Source organism: Pelophylax lessonae, assembly GCF_965119305.1.
Source record: "Pelophylax lessonae genome assembly, chromosome: 8".
Lineage (NCBI taxonomy): Eukaryota > Metazoa > Chordata > Amphibia > Anura > Ranidae > Pelophylax > Pelophylax lessonae.
This window is the reverse complement of record NC_138775.1, coordinates 82,876,935-82,904,173: the sequence shown is the minus strand read 5'-3', so window position 1 is coordinate 82,904,173 and position 27,239 is coordinate 82,876,935. Positions and strand designations below refer to the sequence as shown.

Here is a 27,239-nt window from a genome sequence, read left to right as displayed (position 1 = left end):
GTGAACATGTTCCTGTTGTTGATGAGTTGAAAGCAGAAAAAAATGGGCATTGCAGTTTGTTGTGTATAGAACTCCATAGCCGCAGACTGGTCAGGATGCCCAAGCTGACTCGTGTCCACAGCTAGAAGCTCCTACAAGGGACGTGTGATCATCAGAACTGGACCATGGAGTAATGGAATGCCTCTTCTGATGAATCACATTTCCTTTTACATCATGTGGATGGCCAGGTGCGTGTGCGTCACCTACCTGTGAAAGAGATGACACCAGGATGCAGTATGGGCAGAAGGCAAGCCAGCAGAGTGTGTGGTGCTTTGGGTAACGTTTTTTGCTGGGAAACCTTTGGTCCTGCCATTCATGTCGATATTAAGCTGTTATGTGACATGTACCCCCTACATAAACATTGTTGTTGACAAAGTACACCCCTCCGTGGAAAGGTATTGCCTGATATTAGTGGCCTCTTTTGGCAGGATATTGTGCCCTGCCACACTGCAAAAATGGTTCAAGAATAGTATGAGTTACATCACAATGAGTTTAAAGTATTGACTTGCCTTTCAAATTCTCCATATCGCAGTCCAATCGAGAATTTGTGGGATGTGCTGGAAAACGAGTCCAATCCATGACTGTTTGGTGCCAAATACCACAGTATATTATCAGTGGTCTGGTGGGGTCCATGCCTTGAAGAGTTAGGGCTGATTTGGCAGCAGAAAAGGATGTTTTGGTGGCAAAAGTGGAACCTACTCAATATTCAGTGGGAAGTCATAAAGGTATGGCTGGTCAGTAGAGATGTATAGAACTGTTCGCCGGCGAACAGTTCCCGGCGAACTTAGCATGTTCGCGTTCGCCGCTGCCGGCGAACATATGCGATGTTCGGTCCGCCCCCCATAAGACATCATTGAGGCAAACTTTGACCCTGAACTTTACAGTCAGCAGACACATTTCCAGCCAATCAGCATACCTCCCTCCCACACCCTCCCACCTCCTATAAATAAGCAAGGGCAGCATCCATCTTAGATCATTCTGAAGCAGTGTGTGTAGTGAGAGTAGGGAGAGAGCTGCTGCTGCTGCTGCTGCTGCTGCTGTTAAGCTAGGGACAGTTAGTCAGTGTTCCTGGTCTTGCAGTGTTCTTGGTCCACTACTGCTGTAATATCAGCACCCCAAAAAGCCCTTCTAAGGGCTGGTATTTGTGGTTTTTTTATATATATATATATATATATATATATATATATATATATATATACCTAGCGTCCCCAAAAGCCCTTTTAAGGGCTGGTAATTGAGTTGTTTCTTCTTATATATATATATATATATATCTATATCTATCTAGTGTCCCCAAAAGCCCTTTTAAGGGCTGGTAATTGAGGATTTTTTTTATTTATATATATACATATATATATATATATATATATATATATATATAGTGTCCCCAAAAGCCCTTTTAAGGGCTGGTAAGGTAATAGAGTTTTTTCCTTATATATATATCTATACATATCTATTGTACACTGCAGTTGCCTGCCCGCTGTGTGTGAGAGGCCACAGACCCACCACAGACTGTACTGTGTGCACACCACACTCATTTCGGGTGGCACAGGCACAGTACCTTGCATTTTAAAAAATATTTTTTTTTCCTCTGTCATAATTGCAGTGCTGTGTCAGGTCCACAGAGTGCACTGTACCCACTGCAGTGCACTGCCCACCACTGATATATATACGGTGGCACAGCATCTTGTTGCAATAAATTGAAAAAAAAAAAATATTTTTTATTATTGCAGTTGCCTGGGCTGCCAGTTACTGTCAGGTCCACAGAGTGTACTGTGCCCACTGCAGTGCCACTGTGTGCCCACCCACCACTGATATATAAGGTGGCACAGCAGCTTGCAAAGTAAAAAAAAATATATATATTTTTTAATTGCAGTTGCCTGGGTGCCAGTGACTGCTGTCAGGTCCACAGAGAGTGTACTGTGCCACTGCCCACCCACCACTGATATATAAGGTGGCACAGCAGCTTGCAAAGTAAAAAAAAATATATATTTTTTTAAATTGCAGTTGCCTGGGTGCCAGTGACTGCTGTCAGGTCCACAGAGAGTGTACTGTGCCACTGCCCACCCACCACTGATATATAAAGTGGCACAGCAGCTTGCAAAGTAAAAAAATATATATATATTTTTTAAATTGCAGTTGCCTGGGTGCCAGTGACTGCTGTCAGGTCCACAGAGAGTGTACTGTGCCACTGCCCACCCACCACTGATATATATGCCTGCAAGAGAAAAAGCCAGCCGCAGAGAAGCCGTATTCCTGAAAATATAAGAAAAATGCTGTTTTTTAGGGGTTCTGGACATGCTACAGAGCTGAAACTTGACAGGTACACTTTTTAGACCCCCCAGACACTGAATACAAAAAATGACATGCCTGCCTAAAAAAATGCCCGCTAAATGCCTGCAAGAAAAAAAGCCAGCCGCAGAGAAGCCGTATTCCTGAAAATATAAGAAAAATGCTGTTTTTTAGGGGTTTTGGACATGCTACAGAGCTGAAACTTGACAGGTACACTTTTTAGACCCCCCAGACACTAAATACAAAAAATGACATGCCTGCCTAAAAAAATGCCCGATAAATGCCTGCAAGAGAAAAAGCCAGCCGCAGAGAAGCCGTATTCCTGAAAATATAAGAAAAATGCTGTTTTTTAGGGGTTCTGGACATGCTACAGAGCTGAAACTTGACAGGTACACTTTTTAGACCCCCCAGACACTAAATACAAAAAATTACATGCCTGCCTAAAAAAATGCCCGCTAAATGCCTGCAAGAGAAAAAGCCAGCCGCAGAGAAGCCATATTCCTGAAAATATAAGAAAAATGCTGTTTTTTAGGGGTTCTGGACATGCTACAGAGCTGAAACTTGACAGGTACACTTTTTAGACCCCCCAGACACTAAATACAAAAAATGACATGCCTGCCTAAAAAAATGCCCGATAAATGCCTGCAAGAGAAAAAGCCAGCCGCAGAGAAGCCATATTCCTGAAAATATAAGACAAATGCTGTTTTTTAGGGGTTCTGGACATGCTACAGAGCTGAAACTTCACAGGTACACTTTTTAGACCCCCCAGATGCTAAATCCAAAGAAATTTTTTATTTTTATTTTTTTTTTAATTTTTCCAATAATTGGCTCTCTATCAAAAAATTATAATTTTTAAGAACTTTTTTTTGCGTGATCCCTCTCCGGCATGCCACAGTCCAGGTGTTAGTCCCCTTGAAACAACTTTTCCATCACTATTGTGGCCAGAAAGAGTCCCTGTGTGTTTTAAAATTCGCCTGCCTATTGAAGTCTATGGCGGTTCGCCCGGTTCGCCAGTTCGCGAACATTTGCCGATGTTCGCGTTCGCCGTTCGCGAACGGCGAATTTTAGGTTCGCGACATCACTACTGGTCAGTGTATATATTTAATTTTAGCTGTTTGCCTGGATTTCAGCTAAACAAGACCACATGGATTTCTGTAGCTGAAGGCACAGTGGGGTCACTCATTCTAAAAATTTAGAGTAAAACACTTTAATTTTCTTGTAGTAGCTTATTTTGTACACACACAAACACACCCTTCCCCAGAAGTGACTTGGCAGCCTTCTAATGTAAATACAAAGCAGGTACACTTGAATAGGAGGAGTGCTGGGACCCAACGTGAACAATCTTTTGTAAACTTTTGTAAACTTTGAGGACGAATTGCTACAAAAAAATCTTCAGCCACAGAGGTCTTTGAGGCCTTGATTTAAACGTTTCTAGTAGTCCAAGGCTGGCTACTATTCTGCACTGAAGTGCGTCTGTCATTTTAAACATTAAAAAAAAAATTCTGACTAGAGCAGACACCATATGATACCTGATTCATTAAAAGAGACCAGGAAACTGCCCCGAGCTCTTCTCTTGCCACCTGAGATTGCTCTGCGACACAACAGCCTGGCACCCAAATGGAAGAGATGGAGAGACAACAAATCGCAGTTGCCAGCTGTTGTGCTCTGAATGTCCTTACTGGATTTTCTGCTATGGATCAGTTTTATCATCACTATACTTTGGACTCTTGAATGTTTGGTTTGGTGTTCTCATTAGTCTGTATGTATGCTTCATTAACAGAGCAAGTCAGTTGGTAGTCCTGGTCCCATGGGGTAGTAGGCAGGATTTTCTTAAGTTTACTTATAACTATTAAAAAAGACACCTTCAGACTTAAATTTGGAATGAAAGAGGCCGCGGCCGTTTATTATTTTACACATTAAAGATCGATAAATCTTTTAAACTTTAAATAACAGCAGTATAGAACAAACCCGGTCCCAACGACCCAGGTTGTCATAACTCAACTAAATAAATTGACACATCCAACTTAAAATACAACAAACGTCCCCCTTCGACGTGACCGAAGGTGACCCTAAAATAACAAACTGACCGCGACAAACAAAAAGGGGGGGGGTGGGAGGGGAACCGCTGGGCTGTCTTCTTTCTTCGCTGCTTGACCGACGGAGTGACGTCTCCTCTGTGAGGGGATCCTTAAATGGGTCCTCTTGAACCCCTTCAGCCAATCAAATTGAACTCTTCATAGGCGGGAGAAACCGGCTCATACAGGTCAGGGGCTTATTCTACCTAGAAACTAGAGTAAGCTAACTAACTTATGGCCAATCAGCTTAACTTAAAACTGACAGGCTTTAAACTGCCTAACGACTAACACTCTGCCTATTCTTTTCCTAAACTATCCTCACCTGCCACTACCCCATGAATAAAAGGGGGCCATTCGTTCCCTTTTCTTTTCATGGGGTAGTAGGCAGGATTTTCTTAAGTTTACTTATAACTATTAAAAAAGACACCTTCAGACTTAAATTTGGAATGAAAGAGGCCGCGGCCGTTTATTATTTTACACATTAAAGATCGATAAATCTTTTAAACTTTAAATAACAGCAGTATAGAACAAACCCGGTCCCAACGACCCAGGTTGTCATAACTCAACTAAATAAATTGACACATCCAAAAGGCAGGCGGCTCACACCCGCCTGGCACACCCCCACCACGCGGCCTCTTCCACGCAAGTGCCCAGATTGGCATTAAAAGTATCTAGGCCAATGTCTGATAGATGGGTGTCATCAAACCTATACAATCCACTAGTACCTCCCTCCAGCTCTATATGCCTAAAAGATAAAATACCAACGACGCGCAGCAGCTTCTCCAAAGCCCTGTTTACGCGCTTACGGATTTTTTCAAGCGGTTTCAAATAACAGTGCTTGAACCAAGCGAGTCTAGGTATAATCTCCGAAAAAACAATGGTCAAAAAAGGGAATGTTGACTTTAGTAATTGTAAGTCATCCCGGATAGCAAAAATCAAGTCTAACGTTCTTGCTCTGCCTACGTCATTCCCCCCAAGGTGTACAACCAAGACATCCGGAGGGGGGAGAAACTGCAGTAGTCTAAAAATTTCCGGACGAAATTCCGACCACAGCATACCTCGCTTGCTAAACCACTGAACCCTAAAGTAATTGGGATCCAAACCGATGTTTTCGCCATAAGGACGTCTTCTGGCTCGTGCACGAGCCCAGTGCACGAAAGAATGTCCGATGATCCACACGTCCAGACATTGACCTGAAAAATTTTTTAACAAACAGTGTCAGGGCGGATGTAAGTTTGAAAAACATCCGACTTCCACCTGCCCAACTTTTTAACAACTTGATCACCGAGACCCAATCTTGCCGCTTCGGTAGCGGCACCAATACGAAATGAATGAGAAGTTAACCTTTCCTCTTCCAAACCCAATTGAACGAGACATTTTTTAAAAACAGCATTGAATTGATAGCCAGTCAATGGCCTACCATCCCGATGATTAAACAAAAAGGCCGAACCGGCCGATCTGATTGTCAAAAATTTTTTCAATAGACGTACCGGACATATTGAAGAATTGAGAAACCTGTGCAACATAACGCGCTTCCCAACACCCAATTGATCCGTCTTAGAGAAGCGTATTAAAATGCAGCATGACACATCAGATAAAACCGCATCCGAGAGAAAAAGACCAGAGCTAAGCGTCCTACTCGTCGGCACGAGCTCCGATATCCTTAGTGCTGCAAAAAACATCAACGAAAAAGCCGCCTGAAAAAGGACCGACTCGTAATAGGAAAAACAAACGATTGACGTAACCGCACACAATCTCTCTAAAAGTGGGACAGTAATGGGCTTCCTAGAATCGGGCAAGAATTTCGCTTTACGGTAACCCTTCAGTGCCTGCCGCACTGTAAAAAAGGAAGAGCATGAAGGGAAATTTTTTAGCTTAACGAAAAAGGACACTCCTGCCAGAATTTTGGTTACGTGAGACCAAGCATATTCCCTATGGAATAAAGAATTTAAAAAAGATAACACCAAATTTTCCGAAAAACTATCGGGGGATGCACCCAATGACTGAAGATGCGACAGCCATAATGACCATGCTGATTGGTATCCCGCCATGGTCGCCGGAGCCAAAGAACGCAAAACGTTCTTTGCTACCAAGTCTAGACTATGTGCCATAGGAGGCTCGGGTAATGACAGCTCTGTTCGTCCGCTTCCGGAAACAGCGTAAAAAATCGCTCCATCTGTAAGCGAGACAAAGCATCCGCCAAACCATTATCTTTGCCGGGGACAAAAGTCGCCTTAATCCAAATATTAAACGATAAGCATTTAGCTACTAAATACCGCAATAAGGCTATAACAGGAGGGGATTTTGAAGACAAACAATTGATAGCGAACATCACCCCCCTGTTATCAGTCCGAACCATTAATCTTCTGTTCCGAAAATGATGGCCCCAAATCTCCAGGGCCACCACAATGGGAAAGAGCTCGAGAAGAACACTGTTGCGTGTATAACCCAATTGAACCCATTTCTGGCACCAGCGATCAGCACACCAATGTGTGCGCCAGATGGCGGCAAAGCCTACCGAACCCGCTGAGTCGGTGAAGAGACAAAAATCCTTGTCAAGAACAAATTCTTCCTGCCAAAGACTTTTGCCATTGAAATCCGATAAAAACTGGTACCACACCAGCATATCCTCCCTGACCTCCTGAGTTAACCTCACGTGAGAATTTGGCGACTTCAGACCCGCAATCGTTGCATACAGCTTCCTGGAAAATAGCTTACCCAGGGGAATAACCCTGGAAGCAAAAGCCAGCAAACCAAGCAAGGACTGCATCTCCTTAAGGCGAACCTTACGTCTCCGGATCAAAGTTAGCAGGCAAAACTTCAATTTAGACACTTTGTCTAGCGGGAGCCTAAATTCCATTTCTTCGGAGTCGATTGTGATGCCTAAAAATTGAATGCAAGTAGACGGAAAAGCCGTCTTCTCATGTGCCAACGGGATCCCAAACAGCTCGCACAACTGAACAAAACCATTCAGCAAGCGCGAGCAGTCTGTAGACCCTGCCCTTCCCAAGAACAAAAAAATCGTCTAAATAATGGACGATGTCAGTCGAATCGCAAAGGAGCGACACTGCCCATTCCAAAAAGGTGGCAAAACACTCAAAATAAAAACATGACAATGAACATCCCATGGGGAGACATCTGTCGAAATAAAAATTACCCGAAAAGAAAAACCCCAGGGAATTAAAGGCGTCCGGGTGGACCGGCAGCAGACGAAACGCCGATTTGATGTCCGCCTTGGCCATCAAAACCCCTTTGCCCAGACCCCTTAATTTAATCAAGGCATCGTCAAACGAAGAGTATTGGACCGTAGCTAAATCCTCGCTTATTTCATCATTTAAGGAATCCCCGAAAGGAAACGACAAATGATGAATAAGCCTGTAAGAATTAGGCTCCTTCTTTTGGACAATGCCCAAAGGGGAGATCCTAAAATCCTCAAAGGGTGGGACAGAGAAAGGGCCCGCGAATCTACCTAAATCTATTTCTTTACTTACCTTTTCGGCCACAACCGATTCCAAACCCGCCACGGATCTAAGATTATCTACCAACCTACAACCCTTACCGTAAAACTTGGGAAGAGGGAAACCATCCCGAAAGCCCTCAATTAGTAGGGTGGCTCTCACCCTGTCTGGGTAGCGCTGGAGCCACGGGAGCATGGCGGTGAGGTTCACTGGGGTTACCGCCCTTGTGTCCAAAACCCGGTGCCTGACCCCCTTGCTTCTTGAAGCATTTTGCAATGGGGTGGGCCCCAGAGCAAAAGGCGCATTCGTGCCGGTACTTGCACGAACCCGGCCACTTACAGACGGATTCGTTGAAGTTGAAGCACACTCCTTTTCTAAATTGAAAACCCGGGGAGGATGCTTGGGACTGTTGACTCGGAAAGGGCTGCCTGGAAAAAATAGACCTCTGGGGAAGAAAAAGGTCCAGCCAAAGGCTGACATCCTTAGTCCCCCATTTCATGGCAGGCTGCACCGCCAGTTTTTGGCGAAAAGCCACGTCATACTGGAACCATGATGTTCCACCAAAATTCTTGTAAGCTTCTAATATGATATCCGCGTGCTGGAAAAGCCCCACACTTTTGGTAGGGAATTTCTCACACATTACTGATGAAAAAATAAAGAAACCCTGCAACCAGTTATTGAAAGATTTGGAAACAGGGCGCCTTCGTTCCTCATCATCCTTCCTATCCCCTTTAGCAACAAAATCCCTAGACGAAGGCAACAGTGACAACATATCAATAAAATGTCCCTGCCATATTCTCTCCTTAACCGATTCGGATAGGTGGAAACCTAGCGGGGACACTTCACAGGTGAGAGTTTCCCTAAGGGAAGTCTCAGGTAAATTTTGGGATTGAGCCAGGAGATAGGAAGCAGACATCTCAGAGTGCAAGCTCTGGGGCCTATGAGGTTCAACCTCCACATTGCCCACATGAGGAACCCAGACATCCCTAGGTGAAGGGGCATGCTGTGATGACCCCAAATCTCCAACTGGGTTGGCAGATACTGCCGTATCAGTGGCCGGTGTACCAGTCCTGCAGGACCCAGCAACCGTACTGTTCTCAATCATAGACCTAAAATCATTTAAAAATTTTTGAAGTAAGCCAGCAAAGGCTGGCAGGGGGGTACCGTCCTGAGCGACAGCACCCCCAGTGCTCATATCCGGTGTGGACTGTGTTCCCAGGGGGCCACTGCTCGAGGCAGATGCTGGCGACCCCTGCTGCTGTGTCCCGGGGGGCCTAGGGGCCCTAGTAGGGGCTGGAGGCCCGGGCTGCTGTATCCCAGATGGCCCAGACTCTGAACGTCTGGCTTGTGTGGTAGGCAAAATCCCTGGGGGCCTAGGGAGGAATGTGGGTGCAGGCATTGTGTCTATGAAGATCCCCTCACCTGATCTCGCCGGCGCGATCCTCTCCGGATTCCTGGTCCCGCCGCACGATCCCGCCGCCTCCGACCGGGCCCTCGCTCCGGGTCCTGGAGCAGGTCTTCCCGTTGGTCTTCTCCTCGGCGAGTCTTCACCTCCCCTCCCGGCGCGCCGGACGCCCGCCGGAGGGGAGAACCGTTGGCGCGGGGTGCGCCGCCTCTTCGCCGGCCCGATTCCTTGGCCGGTTCTTCCGGGTGTGGCGCGCCTGCGCACACCCCTCTCCGTGATGTCGTCCACGCCCGACGTCACCGACGATGACGCTCTTCCTTCCGCGCCCGCCGCGTCACCGGATCCTCTTCCGACGTCTCTTCCGGCGGCCACCGTCTGCACCGGTCCTGCGCGATCTTCAACTTCCGCCACTTCGGATGCCGCGACGAGCGGCAACTCGAAACACCGCCGGAGCCAGTCTTCGCCGCCATCTTCTCCCGCCCGCTCGATCAATCTTCTGAGGAGGCTCATCTTCGGCTGAGGTAAGCGGGGGCGCCTAACTCCTCTTCTTCGTCTCTTCTCCTCTTCCAGGAAAGCTGCCGCTGAATTCTTCCTCCCCGACCGCCTGCTGGACTACCGACAGTGGACCACTGCTCCCGCCGACGATGGACTCTGGAACCGCTGGAACCGCTGGGCTGTCTTCTTTCTTCGCTGCTTGACCGACGGAGTGACGTCTCCTCTGTGAGGGGATCCTTAAATGGGTCCTCTTGAACCCCTTCAGCCAATCAAATTGAACTCTTCATAGGCGGGAGAAACCGGCTCATACAGGTCAGGGGCTTATTCTACCTAGAAACTAGAGTAAGCTAACTAACTTATGGCCAATCAGCTTAACTTAAAACTGACAGGCTTTAAACTGCCTAACGACTAACACTCTGCCTATTCTTTTCCTAAACTATCCTCACCTGCCACTACCCCATGAATAAAAGGGGGCCATTCGTTCCCTTTTCTTTTCATTCTTGCCAAACTATTTTTATTAATTAAAGGAGATATGCAAAATGAAAAAAATATATATGTGTGTGTGTGTGTGTGTATATATATATATATATATATATATATATATATATATATATATATATATATATATATACACACATTGTGGTTGAAGCATCAATACAATGCTGCAGGTGTCTTCCACCAGCTCTAAGATCGAGAAACGAGCAGAGAATGATGACTGTCAGTTACCGTCTCTCTGCTCTGCCCCTCCAGCACTTACTGGAGCTTTGGCTGTGCAGAAGGTGGGAGGGGCTGGTTTAGGCTCTCAGCAGCGCTCTGAGAGGCTGAGCCAGCTGCAAGTCTGGCATCTGGGTAGATCCAAACTTTAAAATCAGGATCCTTGCAGAGTCTGGACCGCCTCTAACATCAGCTGACAGGGGGCTTCAAACCGCTGTCTACTGAATCTTGGTCACAGAAAAAAGTGCACTCCAGTGACCCTGAAGAGAAGTTTAATCCTAGTACCTTCAGTATCAGTGGCAACAGCCAATTTACTGCCAAAACTCATTTATTTTTTAAAAGATATAGGTGACATAGTGTGGTCTATTTATTTTCTTCAATTATTATAGCTATTAAACTAAGTTGACATTAACATATAAGGAAAAAGCTAAGCAGTGCATCCAATTAGAAATAAATAATCTTACATTTATATGTTGTCAAATAAAACAATAACGCTGACAAAGAAGCATGTAAACTGCTAGAGAAAAAAGGACTGCAGATATTCATAATTTCTTGGCAGCACCAAAAGCAAATAAATGGAAAACTCAATAACCCATTAATGTATTTTGTCATACTAAATTATGTTTTGTGAAAGCAGGTTCTTTTAAATGCTGCTACTAATTGCTTTTGTTATGATTTTTCTACATTATGTTTCTAATTATAATAACATTTTTAGTTTCCCTGGTATTCAGAATATGTCGTACAAATAAGCAGCCATAGTCGGTCTGGAGTGGCACTGGCAACACCTACTGCAATTTAGGAAGGATATTTAACCCTGCCATACTGTTTTAGGCAGCACAGGAAAAATAAATGGAGCATCCAATAAAAGGTCTCAGTGCCTTATATTCATATCTTTGCTTTAAATATGCGTACATCCATTTTATCCTTTTGATAAATTCTGTTATACTATGGCAATGCCACAATGCTCTCTAATTCAATGAAAAGAACCTGCCAGAAGAATATTCAGAATCTTCTTGGAGTTTTAGAATCCTGGTCCCCTTCTGAGCTCTGTGGTTCTTCTACCAGCCCTATGTCACTTCATTACACAATATTGATATAGAAGTCAGCGGATCAAACCACTGGCAAAGTGGGGAACCAAAATATTGATAAGTTTTTGCGCTGTAAGCAGAAAAATACCAACAATTTTGAAAAAAATATATATTTTTTTTTTACTTTCTGTTATAAAACACATCCAAAAATCGAATTTCTTCATTAGTTTAAGCCAAAATGTATTCTGCTTTATATTTTTAGTTTAAAAAAATCCCAATAAGCATATATTGATTGGTTTGTGAAAAAATTATAGCATCAAAAAACTATAGGATATATTTATGGAATTTTTTTTTTTTTTTTTTACTAGTAATGCTGGTGATCTTATAGCAGGACTGGGATATTGCAGTAGAACAATCGGACACCTGACACTTTTGACACTTTTTTGGGAACCAGTGACACCCAATACAGTGATCAGTACTAACAATATGCACTGTCACTGTACTAATGACACTGGCTAGGACGGGGTTAACATCTAGGGTGATCAAGGGGTCAAATGTGTGGCCAACATGTTTTACTGTGTGAGGTGTTTTTAATTAGCAATGTGCTGTTTTTTTTCTTCCTGCTTTTCAAGAAGAAAAAAAACAACACGTTGCTGCTGTCAGAAGAGAGCCCTGTGTTGTTTACCTAAACAGGGCTCTCTTCAGTAATCTCTGGAGCAGATTGTTGGGTGCCGGCGGTCAATTAGCGGTCAGCACCCGCTGATTGCTTCTTGCTGCAACCGATCCAGCACAGGAGAGCTGTCTTTGCTGCCGTATATATACTGTATATGGTCGGCAAGCAGTAAAACAGAGGTCATTTTTTACAACAGCCTTTATCAGCTAGAGTTCCTCCAGAGGCTGCTAGGCATTCTTTGATCAATGAGCAATGTCTGCATGTCAGATATTATTATTATACAGGATTTATATAGCGCCAACAGTTTGCGCAGCGCTTTACAATGTGAGGGAAGACAATACAGTTACAATACAATTCAAAACAGGAGGAACTAGAGGGCCCTGCTCGTTAGAGCTTACAATCTAGAAATGTAATTGGTTATCTTTTTTGCTATTTGATCTATTGATTGATTGGGTTTTTCCCAAACGATTAGTGCTGCCGGCTATAACCCGCAACACTAATCATTGTGTTTTTCCGGCAGAATACAATAGCGCTGCAGATTTGATTCCCTCATCAACACCACATTCCATAATCTATGGTCTATTTTATACCTCTTCTTGCAAGTTCACAGACCATCTCCCTTTGCTCTCCTGCCAGCTCAGCACCTATTACATGAACTATAGTTGCTGATTTTTAAAAGCTGGAAGGTCTTCTTTTAAAGCAACAACCTAATTAGGCACTGATGTGGAATAGAGATAAACGGATACTCAAGCATTTAAAAAAACAATTTCCTACATATCCACAGGAACTTTAAACCAAATACTCTGATACTTGTGGATGTTTTTCCCATATCAGACACAATTTGACTTAATGTTGAAAAGGTCAAAATAGTGCAAATAAAATATTTACACAAAAAAAAAATATTACAAAGAAAAAGGAGTTGAAAATGAAAATACTTGCAAGTCCAGGTTTCTGCAGACTTCAGTCAGTGAGCAAGGTGATATATTTGCTCTCATACCTTGACAGATCTTCCTTCGTTTGATGGTACATGAGAGCTGAACACTGTGGTTGCAGTCCAATTTTCTTTGGTATCAAGGGGGTGTTGATAGAGACCATCTCACCAACTAAGCGGCTGAGGCGTTGCCTTGAGATGTCTCTCTTTATATCTCTAAATAGCTACAGGCTACAGTCTGCTAACCTGTATTATTTCCCAGCATGAAATTAGCGTCAAAATGAATATAAATATGGCATGTTTCGGATGTCTACTTTACCCGGGAGAGATAAGGTGTCCCAGTGGTTCTCCATATCGTCTAATATCGGAATGATTAGATTTAAATGCTACAAATTAACTGAGGGATGTAAATCTGTCCTTATTCTGGCTGTGCTGTTATTATTTCATGAGTTATTAAATATACTGAAGTTTTAGAGTCTTGGCTGATAACCAGTCTATTGGGAATGTATAGTGCTACAGTATTTACAAAGGGGATACCGGCGGCGGCAGGTATCTGTTAAAACTCCAGTCGCTCAAGCGGGCAAGTCAGACTTTTTTATTAGGGTTTCCAGACTAAAGTGTGGATTTGGCTAATAGGCATGAGAGGGTCTGTATCGGTCCACTCAAGGATCTGATAAGAAGGTTCTGACATGGCTGACATGGCTGACAGTTTGTGTATTGGATGAACTGAAAGGAGCAGCTGTGTCTTTGCTTCAACACAGAAAAGAAAATGACAAATAAAATGTAATGGCTGAATTCTGAGTAACATGGCTGCCACACACACAGTGTGCCCAATATGCATGACCATTACAGCAATTATTTGTAAATTTTATGGCAGACATGTTGCTGCCATCAATTAAAAATCACCTTTTTTCTTAAAAATGGTACATTTTCTCAGTTTAAACATTTGATAGGTTTTCTATTTTCTCTTGTGAATAAAATTGGTTTGAGATTTCCAAATCATTGCATTATGTCTTTATGTAGATTTGTTGTTGTACTAATACAGTTCTTCTATAGAGTATGTATGTGTTACAACACTGTATTAGGCCTCATGTACACTGCTGCACCTAAACATGAGTTTAGGAGCTTTTGGTGTTTTTTATGCCAAAGCTCCTAAACTGAATAAAACCCTATGCGTACATGCACACTAAGCATTTACCAGAGTTTAGGAGCAGTTAAACGTCCCTCTTCTGAACGCAGAGGAATTGCGTTCAGGAGAGGAACATTTTGGCAAAAAAGCAGAAACATGACAAAAATACATGTAAACACTCCTAAGTGCTAGCTGCGTTTAGTGCTTGGGCATTTATTAGTTTCTGTGGCCGATACTCTTGCCAATTAAAATAAATGAATAAACGTCCAAGCACTAAACACGGGTAAAAAAACACGTGACGTAAACACGTATTTCTGCAGCCAGGAGAGTTCACGTCTAGGGAAGTTTCTGTGTACATTTGCATGGGGCTCAGATTTTACTCTACAGATTTTGATAGAACTCAGTATGTTTTTGTAACTCAGTTTGTTTTTGTAATAGAAGCAGGGAAAATAACATGTTCTTTTTTAGTACTTTTATTTTAAAAATTCTTGTTTCAAATTTTGTGGCTAGCATAACAATTGTCTTGTGGTTATGTAAAGTGTGACTTCATCTTTGTGCTGTTTATGTGGTTTAGTTATTTTGCAGAAAATGACAATAGATTTATAAATAACTTTAGTCAGTCATTACCTGTGTATGTTTAATTACAATACATTTTGCTAAATAAAACAGGATTAACTGGCATTAAGATGTGCCTATAGACAAAAACCTAAGACAAATCAGCAGTTTGCAAAAACCATGAGCAAAAAAAGTGTATGTTCCAGCTTTACTTCTCATCCAGAAGACTACAAAAGCCGGGTATGCCGCAAGGGAGGGTAGGTGGCACATTAGGCTGCTAAGACCTGCTGCCAGTGCCACTTACTAGTATTAGCGGCTGCCAGTTGTATTAAGTGCGGCCGCCGTTCTGTCTAAACGTCAGGCCAGTCATCGGCCGCCGGCCAGTATTATCATACTGGCAGCAGTGCAGCCGCTTTATGGGGGCGCCAGACCGATTTGCCTCCTAGGCCCTGCCACCCGGCCCAGTCTGGCCCATAAGACTGGCACTACACTAAAAGTGTAGTGCAAGCGGTGGGAACTCTTCATACAGGAGCCAGGAGGAGGCTATTTTTTTTCATGCAGGGGTGTCTTTTTTGTTGCCCCCCTGCAAAGTGCCACCCTAGGACTAGGCCTTGCTGGCCTAGGTCAAGATACAGCCTTGCCAGCAGGTGCCTGCTCCCTAACAACCAGGAGCCTTGGGCTATGGTGGTATGAATACCATTGCTAAATGTTTCACTTCCTACTGCAGTTGGAGGTTAACTCAGCCGAACACCCATTCATTTGAAGAAAAGAAGATGGTGGCACCCCGCAGTGAATTCAAAATCTTAGAAGTTCTTTATTATCACCATGCCAGATAAAAACATGGGAACATAATTGATGCGTTTCACATGAATCACTCGTGCTTACTCATAGACTCACCCACTCATTTGGCTGTTCGCAAAGGAATCTCTGTATACATTGTGCAAAGTACAGAGGTCTCACGCATTTTATTTTCTCTTCTGGTCGAATGTCATTAGCCTATAGTGTTAGAATATATTCTCAGTTGGTCGAATATGCTGAAACATCTGGTTAAATGCTCATAAGACTATGTCTCTTGGGATTGAATATCAAAGAATGTTACATTCGCCCTACAAAGGTCAACAAATAGAAATTATTATACATACATTACAAACATTACGGGTATTATTAGTGACTTTTGCACGAATACTGAAACATTTTCAAATCACAATTTTTTTCTATACATACTGTAGATCCGTATGTATCAACAGGAAGATGACCATCCACAATCAATGCTGCATGCTCCACATTTTCTGAATACTTTTTTTTTTTTTAGTTATGATTACCTTGTCTCCGGGATTGGCTAACCTTGTGTATACATGTTAATTTGCAAAGAGATTGGCAAACGAATCAGATTCTATCAACCTCAAAAATAGAAGAAATGTGAAGTGCTACCTTTCCAGCAGGCTCAAATAATTACATATAATGCTAACACGTGATGAATAATAATGACACAAACAAATATAAACATAGCAGTAGTGGTGATGATCCCCTCATTGGTAAAAAAAATAATATATGTATATATATATATATATATATATATATATATATATATATAGTTGACATACCCCAATTGTGAACCATTAAACATACTCAAAATCAACATGCAGTTGAAATAACCATAACAACTTAGCAATCTTATAGGGATAGTGTTAATAGTCCTAATAGAGAAGTGAACAAAGTCCAGTCCATTCACTTAGTGCACATGCTCATACACTCTGTGAATAATCAGAAATTCAGTAATAAACTTCAGTGCAAGTCTTGTGTTTTTCTCGGAAAGAAAACAAAAGTGCCCTCCATTGTTCAAACTATGCACTCACCTCCAGGGGAGACCCTCCCAGGGGTCTCAAATAGCATTCCCCTTACTGGTATATATCCAGTGGCTAGCTATTTCCCTGGTGATTCTTGGACTCTTGTTCCCTTAGACTGTATGCATCATATGTCATAGCAGGAAAAAAGCTAATATAGTGTTGAACTTTAAAAAAATTGGTCTTTATTAAATAAATAAAAAATATTCGCCCTCGCATTTGTAGGTGCACTAGCTCTGGTGCACACCGATGGCTCGCTTTGTACAATTGGGTTCATAAAACCCCTTTGAGGTCACTTATACATTTGTAGATTGTCAGCCTTGCGCTCCCCAATGGCAATCTGCTTTCTGGTAATGCGCGATGATGTCACAGGCTCCGCCCGACACGTTTTGTCACTGGTCACAAGACTTTTTCAAGAGGTGAGAGATTTTTTAGATTCTATCAACCTACTGCAAATTAGAGACAATAAGATGCTTAGGCTAGGTTCACACCTAGCACTACTCGGTTTGAGTGCCATTTACATCTTTGCAGTTTTCTGCAATGTGTTTATTTAAAAGCTGTAGGGACTTTTTACATGCAGTACATTGCGTTTTTGGCTCATTAGACTTTAATAGATTTGAATAAAAAAATTATATTCCTGTTTTTTTACACAATTTTGCTGCATTTTTCTGCAACTGACGCCTCCTCCTAGCAACATCAACACATACTGTAGCTTGCCATTGCTCAAAACAATAAATGCAAAAGGAATCAAATACATGCATGAAAACATGCAAAACACGGTGCAAAAAAAAAAAAAAAAAAAGAATTGCACATGCATAGATGTAAACCTAGCCTAAAAGTCTGAATTGTTTCTTTATTTACAGCACATTTACACCCAAATTTAGTGCTGATAATTAAAGTGGTTGTAAAGGCTAAAGGTTTTTCTTTTTACCCTAATGCATTCTTATAATAGTCATCTGACTGAGCCTAATCTCGATCCAGCGCTATGCCCGAGAGCAGCGGTGTGGCTCTCTCCCTCTTCACTGGACTCAGTGAGAGCTATCAATTCAATTCAATGATAAGGTATTGGGGGGCATGGCCGAGCCGCAGTTTTTTAAATAGATACACACAAAGTAGCTTGGGAGGGAGCCAACATGAGCGGGGACCCCCCAGCAAGCAGCTTGCTTGGGTGGTACTCAGAAGACAGGGCAGGTAAGTATAACATGTTTATTAATTTAAAAAAATAAAATAAACCTTTAGTAGCACTTGAAGCTGGCAGATGGAATAAGAGTACAGTTAAAGTTAAACAAGTATGTGTGATCTTACGGTGATTCCTGCAACAATTTTGCCACTAAACAGGAGCATTTTTGTTGCAAAAGAGCTCCTGTTTAGAGCAATAGAAAAGGGAGCAGGTTATATTCACATGAATATCTTAACATTTTCACAATTCTGTTAATGTTGTTTACTTTGGCCAGTGAGGTATATGTGATATTAATGCTGATCATGTACTTTGTATGTGCTTTGTCCCAGATCTCATCTGTACATACAAGTGCATGTCCTCCCGAGCCTTCTTCAGTGATGTTTTCTATTTTGTATTCATTGAATTGTTACATGACCTGCTCTATAAATCTCTATACAGATTAAAGTAGCGGATTTTATGGCAGATTTCATGCAACAAATGATATTCTGGAGCAAAAATAATATCCTTTTAGGTGATGGCATTTATTGGGTAAAACATGTAGATATTGTTTTATGCTCTGCTGATCTATTTTTTGTTTTACCTTTTGACCCAAGCTTTTATCCCATCATTATATTTTTCTTTCTAGGATGACAACAACTTACCATCACCTTACCATCCCCTTTTTTGCTTTTAACAGATATATGGTCAAATTACACATTATGTACATAGTAATATATAAAAACCTTAATTTTAACAGACTTTATAATTTGGTATTTTTCTTCTTGTTCTCTCAATAAGTTGATTACTGCCCTATAAGGCAGTGTTAATTCTGTCAACTAAAATATTTTTTCTATGAAATTAACACTATTTTAGTTGACTAAAATACGACTAAACATAAACAATTCAGATGACTAAAATACTATTAAAATGGCATTCTAGTTAAAAGACTAAAAAATAAATCAAAATTTGATGTTGAAATTAACATTGCACTACCACATAAGAATATATGGGGGGCACCTACTAAGCTGCTGAAAAAAATTAAGAAAAAGGCTTTTCTTATTTTTTTCTCTTAATATTTAATGTTTGTAAAAATATTCAGGTAATATGTGCAATGGCATTACAGTTTTTTTTTTTTTTTAATATTTTAAAGTTTCACTTTTGTTTGTCAAAAAGCCATATGTTTGGTTATGAAACTTTATATATAAAGACGTCATAAATCGCAATGGCTAAATCTGTGTCTGTAGTGCATGCTCAAACCTTAATATCATAAATAACAACATATTGTTATTATTACTCTAAGAGTATATCGGGAGTTTGGCAATTCTAGAGAAATGCTTAAATAATGCATTACAATTTAACCCAACCTATTCATTTTAGTTGACTAAAATGTACTGGAAATTTGAGTCGAATATAATGTACTGGAGATTTTAGTCAACTAAAATGTATTGGAGATTTTAGCCAACCAAAATAATTCAGATGACTAAAATACAACTAAAACTAAAATGACATTTTAGACAAAAGACTATGACTAAAATGAAATAAATAATTTGACGTCAAAATGAACGCTGATATAAGGGATCATTCACGCTAGGTACAATTACCTGCATTTTTCTTCATGGAGCAATCTAGGTAACTGCAAAGACGCACAGAAAGCAATAGTTTTCTGTGTGTCATGTTCAGAACAGAACACAGTGTTTCACTGTTTCCAGAAAAATACAATATTATGCAAAAGTTTGCATAATATCACACCACTGGTGCCTGGTTCTGCATGACACTGTACAGTTAATGCAGCACACTGCCTTGCTGAGCAGTGACATATAAAGTTGAAACTAAAGCCCCGTACACACGTAGCGATTGTCGGCCGTAAATATTCGGCCACCGACCGATCGGCCGATTGTCGTCTTGTTAGTATGATGCTTCCGACAACCGACTGCGACTTTTCAGCCAAACAGAATCTGGTGTGCAGGCTTTAAAATTTTTGTTGGCCAACACCAGAACGGCCAATTGTTCCTCAGTCAGTACAGAATTCAGCCGACAAACAGCAGATGAGCAAGACTGGGCATGCTCTGAGAAGAAAAAACACACGGAAAGTCAACCATCACATGATATCACTTCTGCAGTCGGCTGTTGTTGGCCGACAAAATTCGTGTGCAGTCTTTAGCACTTTTCAACCGACAGGACAGCACCAGACAAAAGACGGCCGATCGTTCGGCCGACATTCGGTACGTGTGTACGGGGCTAAAGTCAGAAAGCAGTGTGATGCACATTACATCACCCCCTAGCGCACAGCTCTGCAGTGTGAAAGGGCCCTAAAATAGTGAGAGGTAGTCTAGCAGAGTAGGCTAATAATGGGGGTGCTACCTTCAAGGGTGCAACACTCTCCTTCAATACAATAAGTGCAAAGATTAGTTAACCACTTTACAACCGGAGGATTTTGCTGTCTTCCGTCCAGGCCACTTTTTGCGATTCGGCGCTGTGCGACTTCAACTGACAATTGCGCGGTCGTGCGACGCCGTACCCAAACGAAATTTACGTCCTTTTTCTCCCACAAACAGAGCTTTCTTTTGGTGGTATTTGATCACCTGTGCGATTTTTACTTTTTGCGCTATAAACAAAAAAAGAGCGTTTATTTTGAAAAAATAACAATATTTTTCACATTTTTTTATATGAAATTCCCCCCAAAAAAGATGTAAAAACCAATTTTTTTAAAAGTTTTTTGCCAATTTGTTTTATGCTACATATGTTTGGTAAAAAAAATCGCAATAAGCGTATTTTGATTGGTTTGCGCAAAAGTTATTGCGTTTACTAACAAAGGGAAAGATTTCTGTCATTTTTGGTGTTTTTTTTTTAACGCGTAATGGCGGCGATCTGCGATTTTTTTTGCGGGACTGCGACATTGCGGCGGACAGACCGGACCCCTGACTGACATTTTTGACACTTTTGGGGGTACCAGTGACATTACTGCAGTAATCAGTGCTATATATATGCACTGTTACTGTAAAAATGACACTGGCAGGGAAGGGGTTAATTTTATTGGAGAGGGAGGGGTTAATGTATGCCTGGTGCTTACTGACGTGTAGGGGGGGAGGTGACTATGTGATTCATGGACAGATCGGATGTCCAGCTATGCTGAACAGTCCGATCTGTCACTCCCTGTCACTATGGAGATCCGCCCGCTGTGTTTACACACAGCGGGCGGATCTCCAGACTCGATCCCCGACGATCGGGTAAGAGCAGCGGCGATCGCCGCTGCTCCTCCCCTGGCCCGACTCCCGCTGTGAATGAAAACAGCGGGAGCGAGCCTCCGGCGGCGCGCAAGCGCCGCCCAGAAGGGGAGGAGTCCAGTCACGTTAATACTACGTGACTGGACGGGAACGAGCCACTCTGCCGCAGTAGTATTCCCGTAAGCGGTAGTAAAGTGGTTAATATATAAAGTTCATCATCATATATGTAAGAGGCAAGAGGAAAGAACCATAGTGCAGATTGACCATACAATATGTTTATTAGGAGTAAAAATATTCGCAATTCAAAAGTTAAATACAGGCATATTTCAGTACTATCCTCAGCTTGCACAGTTCCACCTGACTCAGTCCAGCATGATTAAGTCACTGCCCACCTCATGCATAGCTCCTAATGGGCTTTCTCAAAGCTCTAGACTTATTAAATATATTGTATGGGCGATCCTCTTGCCTCTTACATATATGACGCTATGCTGAGAGCTGTGGACTGGATTTGATCGGTCAGTGGAAGTAGTGGCATTTTTACCCTGCAAAAGGTGCATACTGACCTCCTTTGGGTCCACCCAAGCAGGTGAGAAGAAGACACCCTTAGGTGGGGTGAAGGGCACTGTGGTAAACAAAGGTCAAAACATACGATTGTTTTTGGTGCATGGGATTACATGATTCACGGATTTTACACACACACACACACACTCAGGCAGTTGGTGAGCGTACGGTGACACAGAGGGCTTGGATAGCCCAGGACCTTGGGTCCACATAATTGGCATATATGTCTGCATAGGTCTTATTTTCCTGCCTGGAGCACCCTTCAGTCTGAGGAGAGGTCAACTCTGCTGCCATTTAGGACAAGTAGATTGGAGATATACTGCCTACAAACTGCATAGAGGTCCTTTAAACCTGGCTTAAACTATTGCAATATAGACACTAGATTGATTTTATCTGAGGGTGATCGCACATATGGATGAATAAACCAGGAAGAGGATAATTACCTGCTGAGGGGTGATTGAACCCCAAGATGCTAGAGTGGAGCTATCTGTAGCAGCCCTGACCTTGATGACGCAGCTGGGACCCAATATATCGGATTTAATGCAAGAGTTTTTCCCTTGATGCCTATATAAATTCTGTATGGTGAATATGGAAGTATTATCTTCCGAACAGCCTATGTACCGCTACAGCCCTGTCGCTTAATACAAGTCACTGATATAAAGGAAACATCGGTCTGTTATGGTCTCTCAGGCCCTGAGGAAGCCTTAAGCGAAACGCGTCGGCTTGCTGGGGACCTACCGTGACCGAATCCAGCTTGAGACCCATCTTCCACCTACACAGGCTTTGTTTTTTCGCTCTAAACCCCTTGTGGGATATGTTTCTATATTAACAGTGACATCATATATTTTAACAATTGTATGTTGTACTTGTTGTTATCATACATGCATGGTAATCCATGCTTGTTTTTTACTTGTTATACCAATAAAATGTATCTTTGTTTTTACAATTGGTTCTATTTTTTGATCCTTCTACTCCCACTGGCCCGCAAAGCCCCGCCTTTTTCTATCCCAATGTTTTTTACATGTAATTTATGGACTGGCACTGAAAGATGGACTCACTTTGATATATTTATATATATTTGTGTATATAATAGTTATTGTATTTTATTGTATTAATAATATGATTAATTATAATTAATATTATGATCACTGATGAACTTTATATATTAATCTATGCACTTAACGTATTGAAGGCGAAAGCTGCACCCTTGAAGGCCGTATTTATTTATTGCATTTGCACAGGTGGTTGGATGCAGGCATTTAGCTGCCTCCTATATCATTTCGTTTTGTAGCATAGCAGCGCCCCCTACAGACACAATCAGGTTTTACCTGATTGGCAACTGTGAGAAGCTTTTATTAAACTTCCAGTATGTGGGAGACAAGGAGCATACAGCAGGTATGTTTGGGAACAGCTCTCTGGCATAACAAATAGATGATTAAATAAGGTTTCTAAACCACCAGGTTTCCAACAGAAGTCAATCAGCCACTACACTATAGCAATACCTAGAGCAGTGATGGCGAACCTTGGCACCCCAGATGTTTTGGAACTACATTTCCCATGATGCTCATGCACTCTGCAGTGTAGTTGAGCACCATGGGAAATTTAGTTCCAAAACATCTGGGGTGCCAAGGTTCGCCATTACTGACCTAGAGTGATTGAAAAATCGAATTCCAGAGCATGGAGGCTGTGCACCTTGTACTTAGCTCATGGTTTCATGTTTCTATGGTTGCAAAAGTGTACCTTTATTATACCCAACCAATAATCTTCACCTTGCAGTACTCTATGATGGAAATACTGTACATTATAGAACAGAATGAGGTTCTGTTGGTCTATGGGTAATAAGAGACTAATAAGCACTTCTGTTTTTTCCTAACATCCATTAACTAGCCATTGAATGGTCTTAATGATGCCTATTGTTTTTTACTTTTATCTGAAAAGAACAAGCTGGTGTATGTTACTTTTACATTTTACGTAGATTAGAAGATCGCCATTGATGGTTTTATTTACATTGTGATTTTGATATGCTGTTTGGTTCATGAAAAGTATGCCAATGCTAAGGGAGCATGGACAAAGTTCTATTCTATATAGTGTAAAGCTATAGTGAGACACTATAAAAATCATGAATCCATATCTTCATGTCCTGTTAGGCTGTGACAAAAACATTACCCTTTTTCTGCACTAACTTACTAACCAAGTCACCAAGTACCATCACCCATTAATGTTTTTGGTCTTAGGTCAGAAGTCATTAAGTCAAATCTAATTTCTCTTTCCTTCTCATTATGTAGTTATTACCCACGGACCTCATTGGAAGCCAGGAGCAGTTTATCTACAGAACCACTAAGGTAATGTGAATATGAATTATTAGCAGAACTGATTATACCTTATCTGCTCTGCATAAGTCATTACTGACTGTATTAGTTTTTTTTTGTATCTCTTATTTTTTTTTTTTATATACTTTAGATAAACTGATGCAAATAAACTAGTTTCCTTTCCTAGAACAGGAAATTAAATGCATTTCCTACATACTGGCATCACATTAAAGAGATCCAACAAAGTAATCACCTTTGTCTTAATGTGTTCTTTCTGTTCAATGAAAAGTGCTAACCTAAAGCTGAACTGAAGGAATATAGCTTTTAAAATGTGTTGGCTTACAGCACAGGTGTGAAACACAAGGCCCGCGGGCCAAATGCGGCCCCCATGCCATTTCATGTGGCCCTCGCACCTCTCCTGCTGCACCCCCCCCCCTCTTGTCTCTGCCCCCCACCTTGTCTCTGTAGTCGGCAGCAGAGAGGACAGAGTTCCTTTGCCAGATCCTGCACTCCCCTGTGCAGGGGCAGAAAGGCTCGTCTTTCCCCACCCCCCTTCTCAGCAGTCTGCAGCAGAGAAGAGGGCAGAACTCCTCCTACAGATCCTGCACCTCTCTACGCAGCCATAACACCACCTTGCCTTTGCCTCCCCTGGTCTCAGCATTCAGCAAACTCTAGAAGCGGACTCCAGCCCTCTTCTGGTTCTCCTCCAGACCCTGCACTTCCCAGATCCACCCGCATCTTCTTCCTGGCAGCACAAGATAAGGGGGTACTTTGTGTTGTAAGGAAGGGTGGGTGATTCTTGACTTCTGATGGTCGGAGGGGTTTTGACATCTCATGTAAGGGGGTCTGGGGTGCTCTGGACTTCTAATTCTACAGATATAACCGGCCCTTTGAGGGCAACCCTAATGCTGATGCGGCCCCACAATGAAAATTAGTTTGACATCCCTGGCTTACAGTATGTTAAGTCCAATGGGGTGTATGCCATGTCATGAACTTATCTATTTTTTTATACCATTAACAGTTTTGCGGAGCTCCGGGAGTATAGCTATCGATGTGACTCTCAGCACTCCATCAGGAGCAATGCTGCTTTCTCCCACAGAAACCACTCTGCCCGCCTCTCCCCTCTGCTGTCCATTCACAGAAGGCTTTGCGTTTTGTGAATTGGTTCACATAATACAAAACTCTCTATACTTGGGCATGGCGAAAGGAGAAATGAGCAGATTGGCTGTACATAACCCGAAGTATAGTAAAGATGTAAATAAAAGCGATAAGCCCACAAATTGGCATATGCCTTGTTGGAATTAACCCATAGTAAGCTGGCACATTTAAAAAGGGGCCTAAATTCATAGAGTTCATCTTTAAATTTAGTAAACCTTACTGCATTTTAAACTCCCATATACAGTATGTATTTGAACTGTGTATTTACCTGTTTGCTTGGAGTTTGGCTTTAAGCCTTTATGAGTTAATATTATATAGGCTTGCTTATGAAAAATGTGTATATTTTCCTCTAATTGCGCTTTAATTTAAATCTGACTTTAGGTAAAATGTAACAGTTACTGTTCTGTCATCTGAACGACATTATACACTGTCTTCTTGCTCCTGAGAGTACATAACAATGTCAAATAACCAAGCCCCGTAGTTACAGGGAATGTAGGCTAATACACAACCCTTGTGTCATTGATAAGCCCTCTTAGGAATTAAGAGACAGGATTTCTGAGTAAAACGGAATTTAGGAGACCTCTGACTATCCAGCTGGAGAGTAGGACTTGGGGAAAGCATGCATAGCTACTAAAGCAAAATTTCACCTGAAAAATCAAGTTCTGCTTTATCTAATTATCGCACCTCACCCTCCACTTTTCAAGGCTTTTGTTTGGGAGTGGATATCTAGTTTTGACAGGTACCCGCTCCCACTTCCGCTTGGATTGCCTTGGCCCCCTTGCCTGTCTGCAACCACCTGGTACACTTCACAGGTCCCAGGAGGCTTTGGGACGATTATTTAGAAAGCACTGCATCACTTGCTCATGCACAGTGGGGAGCTGGCTTTAAAGCCGCAGATGAAGCCGCAGACCAGCTTCTCACAGTAAACATGGCAGTGCAGGGCACCTGAAGACTGGTGAAGAACCGCCCTGGGTGAGGGCAGTGATGGATCCCTGGACAGGTAAGTGTTTTTTTTTTTGTTTTATTAAAAGTCAGCAGCTACATTATTTATACTTCAGATTGAAGATCCTTTTTAACTACCTTCTGCTCAGCCTATAAACAAATGACAGCTGGGCAGGAGCTCTCCAATCCGGAGTGGACATCATATGATGTCCTCCCAGGATCGCACCTCACAAGGCCCCACGGCCTGAGCTGTGGCGCAATCTGTCACCTGCTGTTTCCACCTGACACAGCGGATGACAGATCAGTGTGCTAGCCATTGTTGGTACCATGTGATTGCTGTGACCATTCATATGGCAATTGTACACAATTAATATCTTCCATTAATACCATTTATTGTTTGCTATTGTGATCACAGGCCGGCCATCTGTATCATGTGATTAGCTGTGATCATTGTGGATGTCATTAAAAAAAAAACGGTTGCTTACAACAGTGATTACTCTGATCACCTCCCCAGAGTAGTACAGTGTTACTATAGTAAATACAATTTGAATAAAGGCTTATTACATTTTGTTTCATACTTTTTTTTTTTTTCAGAACTATTTAATTATATCTTTTCATGTGACAACACTGAAGAAATGACACTTTAGTACAATCTAAAGTAGTGGGTGTACAGCTTGTATAACAGTGTAAATTTGCTGTCCCCTCAAAATAGCTCAACACACAGCCATTAATGTCTAAACCGCTGGCAACAAAAGTGAGGACACCCCTAAGTGGAAATATCCAAAATGGGGCCCAATTAGCCATTCCCCCTCCCCGGTGTCACAAGGTTAGTGTTACAAGGTCTCAGGTGTGAATGGGGAGCAGGTGTGGTAGATTTGGTCTTATCACTCTCACTCTCTCTTACTGGTCACTGGAAGTTCAACGTGGCACCTCATGGCAAAGAACTCTCTTAGGATCTGAAAAAAAGAATTGTTGCTCTACATAAAGATGGCCTAGGCTATAAGAAGATTGCCAAGACCCTGAAACTGAGCTGCAGCATGGTGGCCAAGTCCATACAGTTGTTTAACAGGACAGGTTCCACTCAGAACAGGCCTTGCCATGGTTGGCAAAAGAAGTTGAGTGCACGTGCTTAGCGTCATATCCAGAGGTTGTCTTTGGGAAATAGACGTATGAGTGCTGCCAGCATTGCTGCAGAGGTTGAAGGGGTGGGGATGAGCCTGTCAGTGCTCAGACCATACCCCTCACACTGCA

At 42.1% G+C, this 27,239-nt stretch overlaps 1 protein-coding gene across 5 annotated transcripts in view; it reads left to right on the top strand.

Annotated features, from left to right (window-relative positions):
- Positions 1–27,239, top strand: part of IQSEC1 (IQ motif and Sec7 domain ArfGEF 1) — a 1,344,709-nt gene that overhangs the window by 898,181 nt on the left and 419,289 nt on the right. For all 5 annotated transcript variants that reach the window (XM_082266155.1, XM_082266158.1, XM_082266162.1 and 2 more), the window contains one exon: positions 23,865–23,921. In XM_082266155.1, the coding sequence (XP_082122281.1) occupies positions 23,865–23,921 (57 nt within the window). The remainder of the gene's footprint in view (positions 1–23,864; positions 23,922–27,239) is intronic.